At 38.3% G+C, this 11,168-nt stretch overlaps 1 protein-coding gene across 4 annotated transcripts; it reads right to left on the reverse strand.

The window, feature by feature from the left end:
* Positions 1 to 4,949: 4,949 nt before the first annotated feature.
* On the reverse strand, positions 4,950 to 10,082 carry LOC134206910 (uncharacterized). Of its 4 annotated transcripts, XR_009978338.1 has the most exons (4): positions 9,722 to 10,082; positions 9,619 to 9,667; positions 9,266 to 9,462; positions 4,950 to 5,084 (listed from the first exon to the last, which is right to left on the reverse strand). XR_009978338.1 is itself a non-coding variant. In XM_062682683.1 (2 exons), exons 1-2 carry the CDS (start codon positions 9,003 to 9,005, stop codon positions 5,029 to 5,031), a joined length of 1,056 nt encoding a protein of 351 aa, XP_062538667.1. In that variant the 5' UTR covers positions 9,006 to 9,109; the 3' UTR covers positions 5,001 to 5,028. The 4 variants fall into 4 exon arrangements, 1 of the variants encoding a protein (XP_062538667.1); XR_009978340.1 differs by lacking the exon at positions 9,619 to 9,667; XM_062682683.1 differs by lacking the exons at positions 9,266 to 9,462; positions 9,619 to 9,667; positions 9,722 to 10,082 and adding an exon at positions 8,006 to 9,109 and having other exon boundaries at positions 5,001 to 5,084.
* Between the last annotated feature and the right edge of the window lie 1,086 nt (positions 10,083 to 11,168).

Raw genomic sequence — 11,168 nt, forward strand, 5'->3', positions numbered from 1 at the left:
AGTGGGTGGTTGCATTTATTATTTTAAAAGAAGTTGAACCACACCAACTAATACTATTTTACGAGCTGAGGCCGGCGATTTTGTCTTTGAACAGGTGAGTGCTTTTATTTTCCGAAATCTGCAACCGGTAAATAAGGTTTTTATTATCCACACAGATCACAAAAAAATCAAGTTACCTACATCTAAAAGAGCTGCTGCCGGAGAACATGATCGGTTCGGTGCTTATTCCTGCTAGCAAAAAGCCGCCACGAAGTACATACGTCGCAAAGGATAGTCGGAAGAGGCCGGTATTGACGATGCGTCTTCGCCGTTTTGAGTATAATTCCATCTTATTTGATCCTGCTGCTGCTAAAGCAGGAAGGGAACATGCAATCAATTAGAAAAAGTACCAAATTAGTATGCTCTGATGCAATTCAACATAAACGAGGAGCCACAGCAGGTCAGCCAGATTTTCCAGAGCAAGAAAATTTATTTTAAAATATTAATATATATGTATTAAATTAATGGGATTCAACCGTATAACGAAAGTCGCATTCCGGATGGATTAAATTAAACGAAAACAAATTATTAAAAGAAGTGAAAAATCTACATTTCCTGTCGTTTAATTACAGTTCCGAAAAATATGGATTAATTTTTTTTTTTGGGAATTCCTTCGTAGATTTATAGACGTTTATAAATATTTTTTTTCAATTGGTTGAATCAAACATTATACTATACTTGTGTTTACTTAAGATAGCAGGTGAACTTCACTTTTTTCATTTATTTGGCAGGGTTGCATGTTCCACACATCTTCTGCCCTTCCGGTCACTCAACAATAAATAATGTCTCCTTTTTTATTCATAAATTAATAAGTGCAAATTAATATAAAATCAGTTCACAATTGATAATTGAAAAATGTTGCGGCCTTTCGAAACATGCATGAACATGTGCGTTTTTATTGAAATAATGACACATGGAGGATCGTCTGAATCGTCTGAATGCATACTCAAATTCGTTTGAATTAATTCATAACATGTTTCTGATAAACATATGGCATCGTGGTGTATCAATTATATAATTTGCTATAAACATAGTCATTTGAACTGAGTTTGTGAAGAACATCTCAGTGATGTGAAATACATCAGACTTGATGGTGTAATTTGGAATGAAATATCAACATTCTGAAACACACGAGTCGAACGTGTATTTGTTATGGTTATTCATGGATGTGCATATCATATGGTAGTGTATCAATAATGAATTTGGATGTATACAATGACATTTGAACTGAGGATGTCAAGAACATCGTAGTGATGTGGATTGCACTAGAATTGATGGTGTAAGCTGATTGAAAATATCCATATTCCGAAAAACATGAATCGAACGTGTATTTTTTTATCAGTGTACGGATAACGAGAACACTCACTACTAGCGAGGTTGCAGCTCCCAATGGCGACATTTGGAAAAAGTTTAGTGTGAGTGTAGAACGGCGGTGTTATAGATACACGGAACATAAACGAAGCGTATTTGAAATTGGTAAAGCCAAGGGTAAAACTTGGTAAAATTGGTAATATGTCTGCTAATAAACTTATAAATTTGATAATAATATTTGGCATTGATATGGTGAATTTTGTGGATTAACAAAAGTAGCAAGAATAATTATTTTTTAACTAAACATACTTCTAACATATATATATTAGAGTGGGGCGCAGTTGTATGGAAAAACGCCAACTTCGTCCGATCAAGTGAGATCAAGGTTTTTCTGACTCGTTTTGGGACCCCAATCAACTGTGCAAATTATGGGCTCGATTGGTTGCAACCTCGCATGCCGCATCGCGTTTTCAATTTACATGGAGATTAGTATGGGAAAACGTACTTCTTTACATTTTTGCTCTTAGCGGCTTCAATTTATCATCAATCACGTGACTCAATACGTTAGCATCTAGTCTGGAAGATGCTGAAAGACTTTGCCGAAGAAGGTACGTAGCTGAAAGGTCTACAAAAAATGTTATTACGTTTTGAAAATTGATTGTGTAAAGCATATGCAAGAAATCAATGTTTCTGCCAGCACTACCAGACAACCTATGGTTCTCGAAGGGCAAAACCCCATCTTCCTTCTTGTCGGATTTTTTTCTTTGTGAAATGATTCCGGATAGCTCCCATTAGCTCTAAAGCCCTATAAGATCAATTATTTTGAAATAATACTCAGTTAAATTATTGGTCTACGTAGTACGGCAGTGCTGGCATAATAAACGATTTTTTGCATATGGTTTGAACACTCAATGTTCGAAGCATTATAACTTTTTTCGTGGTCGTTCCAGCAACGTGCCTTTTTCAGCAAAGTTTTTCGGCATCCTTTGGGTTAAACTTTAACGCAATGTGCCACTTGGTTTACGATTAACTGAAGCCTCTAGTAGTAGAAATGCAAAAATATACGTTCTCCCATACTAATTTCCATACAAACTTCAAACGCGATGCGGAAAGCGAGGAAGCAACCAATCGGTCCCAAATTCTGCCCAGTTGTTCAGGACCCAGAATGGCTTCGAAAAATCATTGATTTGAAAAAATAACCATGACGCCCCACTCTAATATATATATACCGACCAAGGATGTTATCGATCATTTAGTACTTTGCGTTCGATCATTTAGTAGTTTGTCAATAACTCATTCGTGAAGCTGAATTTCAAAATGTGTTGTATGGTGGACTTCTAGTGCGAAGGTTTTTCCACAACTCTGCCTAATGGTCCTTTGTTTGAATTCCAGTAGTAACGGAGTTATAGCTATAGTTTCAGTAACTTAGACTAAATGATAACAAAATTCCAATCATTTAGTTAAAGTTACTGCAACTAGCGACATAACTCCATTATTAGTTGAATTCTCACAACGAACCATTAGGCAGAGTTGTAGAAAAACCTTCGCACTAGAAGTCCACCATACAACACACTTTGAAATTCAGCTTCTGGAATGAGTTATTGACAAACTACTAAATGATCGAACGCAAATTACTAAATGATCGATAACATCCTTGACCGACTAGCTACATGTACCCGGCTTAGCGCGGGATTAAAATGTAAATTATGCAATACTTCACACATAGGTATGTAGATAGATTCGTTGAAAGATAAATCGATACGTTAATTTACAATGTTATGAAAACTCATATGTGAATATGTACGTTATGTGGAAGATATTGATTTGAAAAATGTATTGGAGGTAACCACTTTCCCTTCGATGGGACTCGAACCCATGACCCTACAGTACGCTAGACTGGTGCTTTAACCAACTAAGCTACGAAGGACCTCCGTCGGCCTTCGCAACCTAGCGGCTACTGAACGAGCTCGAGATTCCCAAATTGGACGCATAGTCAAATCACTCGCAATCCATTTATCAAGCCAATACTTCCACATGTGTATTGTACACGTCCACATTAGAGGAGCGAGAAGATACATTTTTCAAATCAATATCTTCCACATAACGTACATATTCACATATGAGTTTTCATAACATTGTAAATTAACGTCCAAGTCGGGTGGTTTAATCCCCGGAAATAGGCAATTACCTTTGATTGAACTGAACTTGAGTTGCGTGCTTTTGCGTACGCAATGCGGTCGGGTCTGAGCTTGACGACCGACTGGCAAATAGCTTACACAACCTCACTTGATCAGTACCGTTGCTGATGAAGAATGTGTATAGCCGCCAGACATTCTAAATACTCACGCTCCTCTAATGTGGACGTGTACAATACACATGTGGAAGTACTGACTTGAGAAATGGATTGCGAGTGATTTGACTATGCGTCCAATTTGGGAATCTCGAGCTCGTTCAGTAGCCTCTAGGTTGCGAAGGCCGACGGAGGTCCTTCGAGCCTTGGTTGGTTAAAGCACCAGTCTAGCGTACTGTAGGGTCATGGGTTCGAGTCCCATCGAAGGGAAAGTGGTTACCTCCAATACATTTTCCAAATCAATATCTTCTACATAACGTACATATTCACATATGAGTTTTCATAACATTGTAAATATAACAATTGTTCCGTTCCAGGTCATCCAAGAATTTCCTGGAGACAACACGCGTAACCAAGGACCTAAGGTCTACAAGCGTAGCGAGAAAGCTGTTATCTCTTGTAAAAAATGGCTTATGCCCTATTTGATAAATTAAACCAAATTCCGTTCCAGGTCATACAAGAATTCCCTGGAATATAGGTCTTGAGGTCTACCCGCGTGGCAATAACCGATGGGCTGTTATCTCTTTTTTAAAATGGTTTATGCTCCATATGATCTATGAAACCTAACTCAATAAGACTTAAGCAGCCGTTCCTTTCCTGGTCATCCAAGAATTCCCTAGCCGCGGATTCATACCAAATATGTCTTTCGAATATTTGTCTTTCATTTGCGTCTCAAATCCACACACATGAGATGTAGTACTTTTAAAGAGGATACTTAAAATGAATAAGGGTACTTCACTAAAGGGGTTCCTCGATCAAGAGCGGTGAAATAAAATAAACTGTTTCAGTTGAGGTTTCAGAACAGACTGACTATCTGGTTTTATTAATTATATACTCGAGCCCTTCGACTCAGTTCGTTTGTCCGAGCGACAAACGTCAAATGACATTTCAGAGCGCATAGGGGTGCGCAAGTAACTATAACAATTCTTCCCCTTTTACTATGTTATAACAATAATCGGAACGCGAAATAAATTCACGAGAGTTCAAACAATTCAAGAACAAATATCGAATTCAAATCATTGAGAAACTAAATCTAATCCGAAAATTTCCAAAATTCAATCATAATGATAATCAGCACTACGGTGTTCTTTCCTAGGGCGTTTCGATCTTCGGAGCTCCACCACCCGACGACTTTCGGAAGTTCGACGTTTTCTTTCCTCCCTCCCTTCGGAGCCTGTTCCTCTTCCACTTCGCCACTGGCCAGTGGGCTATTCGTCACATCGCCAGTGGGCGGCTCGTCTCCAGGGTACTCATATCGTCGTTCATTCCGCTGGCTCGCTCCTCCCTCGTAATCAAAAACATTCGGCCCTCGCCATTGAGTTGTTGCTTTAGAGATCCTGACCTGTGATCTTTGCGCCATTATCACCACGTTTCCAACGCATATCTGTAAAACATGTTGAGAGTACTTTTAATAAACGTGGCTTTAATCCATCTGGTCTGATGTTGGGGACTATTATTTTTGTACCACACTTCATCCCCAGTCATCAGATTGTCAATAGCATCATGGTAAATTTTAGGAGAAATTCTATTCTGATGTTCTGTATGACCTTCATCATCTACATGTGGTACTTCCATATGACGTTTAAAACTATTTTTAGGATTAACTAAATCTAAAATAGTCTTTGGTTTATATGAAAATATTCTTTCAGATGGAAAATGTCCATCTTTCGTTAAATTATTATTTCTAAAGTTGAATAAAACAAATTTATCTGGTCTTCCAGATCCAACTCCGAAATCTCTGGGTCCATTAGAAACCTTTTAAGTACTTCCTTTACCGTTCTAACCAGCCTTTCTGCTTGACCATTACTTGATGGATTATATGGTGGGCTTTTCATTACTTTAATGCCTTGCTTTTCTAAAAAGTCAACAAATGTCTTGGAGTTGAAAGGAGGACCATTGTCCGAAACTAAGACGTCCGGTAGACCGAACCGCGCAAAAAATTCTACCAGTTTTTTTAACACTTTGTTTCTATCCGTACCACGTCTCATCAATTCAATTTCGATCCACTTGGAGAAACTATCAACCAATAACAGGTAAGTACAGTGTTTGTAAAAGAAAAAATCAATATGAATCCTGCTAAACGGTCTCGTAGTTGGTATCCATTTAGATATTTCTTTTGGCTTATGAACTATTGCCATACTGTTACATGCCTCACAGTTAGTAACATATTTGTCTATATCTGCATTAATACCATACCAATATACTGTACTGCGTGCTAATTGCTTCATTTTGATAAGTCCTGAATGATTTCCATGCAACAGTTTTAAGATGTTTTTTTGGAACACCTGGGGTATAATGACTCTGTCCCGAAAAAGGAGACATCCGTCTACCAATTCTAAATCCAAAAAATTTGAAAAGACATCTGAAAATTCTTTGTCTATTCTTTCGGGCCACCCATTGACCATAAAACATTTAACTTTCTGCAGGAACGGGTCGTTTTTTGTTGCTTCCGCTATTAACTTAAAGTCGATGGTTATTTCCTTACTAAAATTTATACTTTTAATGGCTTCTGTATCCAAATAATCAGGAACTTCTTGTGGTAATGGAAATCTTGAACAGAAATCAGCGTTCCCTAATTTATTTGATGGTCGATAGATAATGCTGAAATCATATATAGCCAAATCTAAAACAAATCGTTGCAATCTCGTCACATAAATCGAGTTTTTTCCTTCTTTTCCGAAAATTCCCACTAAGGGTTTGTGGTCTGTATAAACAGTAAAACTTTGTCCGTAAAGATATTTGTGGAACTTTTTAATAGTGCATACTAAAGCCAACGCCTCCAAATGTAGAATAGGATACTTTCTTTGTGCACTGTTTAATGAGAATGATGTAAAACAAATCGGTTTTCTGTTCCATCTATCACGTGGGCTATTAAACCCCAAGACCGTAGCTCGACGCATCCGATATTACAACAATCGGTTTTTAGGGTCGTAAAACTCTAAAAAATTGTTTTTATCAGTAAACTTTTACTCTTGGAGAAAGCTCTCTGACAATTGTCATCCCAGATGTATTGTACTTTATTTTCAATAAATTATATAATGGAAATAATTCAGAAGATAAGTTGGGTATAAACTTGTGATAATAATTTAGTAAACCTAAGTATGATTTCAACTCTGACTCATTTTTAGGAGCATTTGCTTTCTCTATAGTTAATATTTTATCGGGACAAGGCTTAAGCCCTTTGTCACTAATAATGTGTCCTAAATGTTGAAGCTCCTTAACAAAAAATTTGCACTTTTCAAAGTTTACCTTTATGCGAGCCTTAGCTAAACGTTCCAATACTAACAAGAGCTTGATCTTACAATCCTCAGCTGTCGTTCCAGCAATTAAAACGTCATCCAAATAACAAGAAACATTTTCGATACCTTCCAATACTTTATCCATGACTTGTTGAAAAATAGAGGCACTCGAGGATGCCCCTTGTGGCAATCTATTGTATTTGTATAAACCTTTCATTGTATTGATAACCACGAACTGCTTGGACCTCTCCGTCAATTCTAATTGGGTGTATGCCCCTTCAAGGTCAAGGGCACAAAACACTCTACAACCAGCCAGATTAGCAAAAATATCTTGTGATGTAGGTAAAGGATATGAATTAGGTATCAGAGCTTTATTAATAGAAACTTTACAATCTATGACTAGACGGATTTCATTATTTTTCTTCATTACTATGATGATTGGAGAAGCCCATTCACTAGTATCAACTCGAGTAATAACCATTTCTTTTTCTAATTTGTCTAAATAATCGGAAACTTTATCCTTCAATCTATAAGGCACGTCGTAAGCTTTTTTAAAAATAGGAGTTTCGTCCCTCATAATCAATTCTGCTTTAAATCCATTGATAGGGGTGGTGAAGTTTTTCGTAAATACGTTTTTGAATTTGTTTTTCAAATCATCAACGGCAATTCCGCCGGATTCATCAATTCTGTTGATTTGTAAAGAATTTGTAAAAAAATGTCTCCAATCGGGGTAAAACATGTCCAGCCAAGTTCGACCAAAAAGCGGGTAAAATCATTGTCACAATCTAACACTAGTAGCTGCATTACCGCCTCTTTGCCGTTTATTTTTACCAAAACCCTTGCTTCCCTTCAATTTTCAATTTTGTTCCGTTAACAACCATTAATGGTTCATTGTATTTACGCAGTTCATTGATAAAATTCGACGAATATTGTCTTTTACTAATAACAGACACAGACGCGCCACAATCAATTTCCATTTTCAAACATTTTTGCTCTATTTCCACTTCTACTAAACAAGGGTTACTAATTTTGTTTATAGACGCCACCATCATACATTGAAGATTACCTGAGTCGCTGTCGTCATCATCTTCGTCGTCCCTAGTACGCATTCTCTCCAACAGCTCCGTAATGTGACGGTCAGCGGAGGGTCCTGGTCTATACGATTCAACTAGGTTGACTGCATCACGGTTAAGGTTCTTTAGTTTGAAGCACTTTTTACGGATGTGACCTTTCACACCGCAAAAATTGCATATCATTTGTGAATAGTCAGGTCGTGTCCACTGTCTTTGTCTTCCAAACTGTCCTCCCTGCTGCCGAAAATTCCATGCCTCCGATCCTTGGATTCTGTGCGTTCGCTCTGCCGGTCGAAACCCTAATCTGCTCCTTACAGGCCCTCTGCTATTGCTTTCCCTATCATCACTTCCTTCTTGGTCTTTCCGAACGAAATCATAAACCTTGGATAATCTTGTCGCCGCCACGCCCATGTGTACATTTGGCCTATTTGCAACTGCGGCTACCATAGCTGGATGCACTAAGTTCGGTTGATTAGCTGTCCCTGCATTCGCTCTAGCTACTTCCCATGTAGCGATTATTTTCTCTGCATTTGCTAGATTTAATTTGTCTTCACTTAATAGGCGCTGCCTAAGATTGTTATCAGTAATGCCGGCAATAAGGCGGTCGAGTATTGCGACCTCCTTAAAGTTCTCAAAGCAACAAAATTCTGCTTGAAGTTTCAAGTTTAAAATGAAATCTTCCGTTGACTCATCTGGGTTTTGTACTCTGGTACCAAATTTGTACCTTTGTACTAGATCAGGGTCTGTTTTGTCCAGACGATTCTTCAACTTGGACACAATATCATCTAGTGCTGCATGTTCAAAGTTTCCCCCCGGAAAAAGAAGCTTCATTTCAGCGAATATTACTGGACCACTCATGGTGATGAAATAGGCCAGTTGGTCTTCTTCCTTCACCTTATTCACCCTGAAGAAATATTTTAACCGGGTGAACCAATCGTTAAACGATGTTCCCCTACGGTAGGGTTCTAGTGAGAAGGCTACACTGGAGCTCATTGTACGAACTACCAAAGCCAACAAGTTTCTTTTTATGTAAAATATAGAACCAAAGCCAAATATTTAATAAAAAAAATATCACAGTATCATTCAAAACAAATTGTCAATTCATTTAGCAATACGTAATCACCGCATATACAATGTTCAGCATAAAATAAAATAGAAATAAACAAAAAATATCACATTAAATTGTCTATAAAATCACGATTATCTAGCCAAAATTATTTGATAAATTACGACACATTAACATGAGGACTCACCCTGAAATACAATTAACCAGTCTGCGGCTTGCTTTTAGATTCCGTCGAACACCACTAAATTTCCGTGAAAACCAAAGGGACTGAATTCCTCAGCGGATGGAGAGAATTATCTCGAATCCAGCTATCCGACTCCGTTGAGCCCTTTTGCCTGAAATACCGGAACGAGGCTCGATGCTTAGCACGCTGCTTAAAAAAACCTTTATTCAATAAAAGAGAATAACTATTAACAATATGTTAAACAAAAGACAACACAATAAAACATTTGTTCTGTCAATGCGAATAAAGATTTTTATTCTGGTCACCCTATTATTTCCAATCACACAATACAGTGAAAAGGCCTTTTCGCTTCTTACCACCGCGATTACCAAAATGACGCTATCTTTCCACGCTTTTAGCTATTCGCTGAAAAGAAAACTTTTCTTTTTGAGTTTTCTTTCAGCTACACACTTTACTTACGATTCAGCGACGTCTGCGGGTTTCGGATGATTGGTTGTAGAATAAACTCAATATCTTAATTCTCGCCGGCGTTAGGAGATAGTTCAGCACACAATGGCTACACCAACGATGTGCGCGGTTGGTAGTTTCCGATGATTATTCGCTTCCAATTTGCACCGTCGCAATCAATAAACTAGTGGGTTTTTAGTCACTTTTTGCACACGCGTTATGTTCTTCTGCTCGTCGCCACTTTTAAAGAGGATACTTAAAATGAATAAGGGTACTTCACTAAAGGGGTTCCTCGATCAAGAGCGGTGAAATAAAATAAACTGTTTCAGTTGAGGTTTCAGAACAGACTGACTATCTGGTTTTATTAATTATATACTCGAGCCCTTCGACTTAGTTCGTTTGTCCGAGCGACAAACGTCAAATGACATTTCAGAGCGCATAGGGGTGCGCAAGTAACTATAACAGTACGATCTCCAAATCGTCCTGGAGTTTGAATCAAATGGTCTGCCGTATCAACCAAGGCCTCCATGATATCTCCAGCCGCAGTAATAACCCAATTATATCCTCCGAGTGTTTGTCGTTCACTGGCGTCTCAATTGTAGGCATATAAGTTGTTCTAAGATCTAAGAGCACATAAGTGGGTTATTACCACGGCTGGGGACATCATGGAAGACATTGTGGATTCGGTAGATCATTTGATTCAAACTCCAGAACAATTTGGAGATCTTACAACATCTCATATGCCTGGATTTGAGACGCAAGTGAAAGAAAAATACTCGAAGGACATAATTGGATTGATACCGCGGCTGAGGACATGCCTTGGTTGATTCGGCAGACCATTTGATTCAAACTCCAGAACAATTTGGAGATCTTACAATAACGAATATGCCTGTGTTTGAGAAATTAGTAAAGGACGAATACTCAGAAGACAAAATTGGATTGACACCGAGGCTGAGGACATCGTGGAAGCCTTGGTTGATTCTGTAGACCATTTGATTCAAACTCCAGGACAAATTGCAGATCTTAAAATATCCCATATACATGAACTTGAGACGCAAGTGAAAAACAAATACTCCGAGGGCATGAGTGTTGTAGGGTTCAGATATTATTCTGATACGTGCATGACGTCATAAACCAATCACATGCACTAATACAATTGAACGGATAAACATACAAGACCTGGGAGGCAGGGACCTTGGGGGAGAGATGACAGGGAGGGGATGGGAAAGGAGAAGTAGAGGGACGTGCAAGGAAGAATCCGGATTCTTGACGGTCGCTGGATGCGGGCCGACGCTAAGCACAGGAGGACAACGATGGTCAAGGATACTACAAATGGCGACGAGGATTAAAACGTGAGTATTATTAAATTGTGCATTTCTTTATATAAAATTGTTGTATGCATTTTGGCAAAGTGAATAAAAAACGGAGGAGATGGATTCTGCATACAACAGCAGATGTT

The sequence above is a fragment of the Armigeres subalbatus genome, chromosome 1 (genome assembly GCF_024139115.2).
Source record: "Armigeres subalbatus isolate Guangzhou_Male chromosome 1, GZ_Asu_2, whole genome shotgun sequence".
Taxonomy (NCBI): domain Eukaryota; kingdom Metazoa; phylum Arthropoda; class Insecta; order Diptera; family Culicidae; genus Armigeres; species Armigeres subalbatus.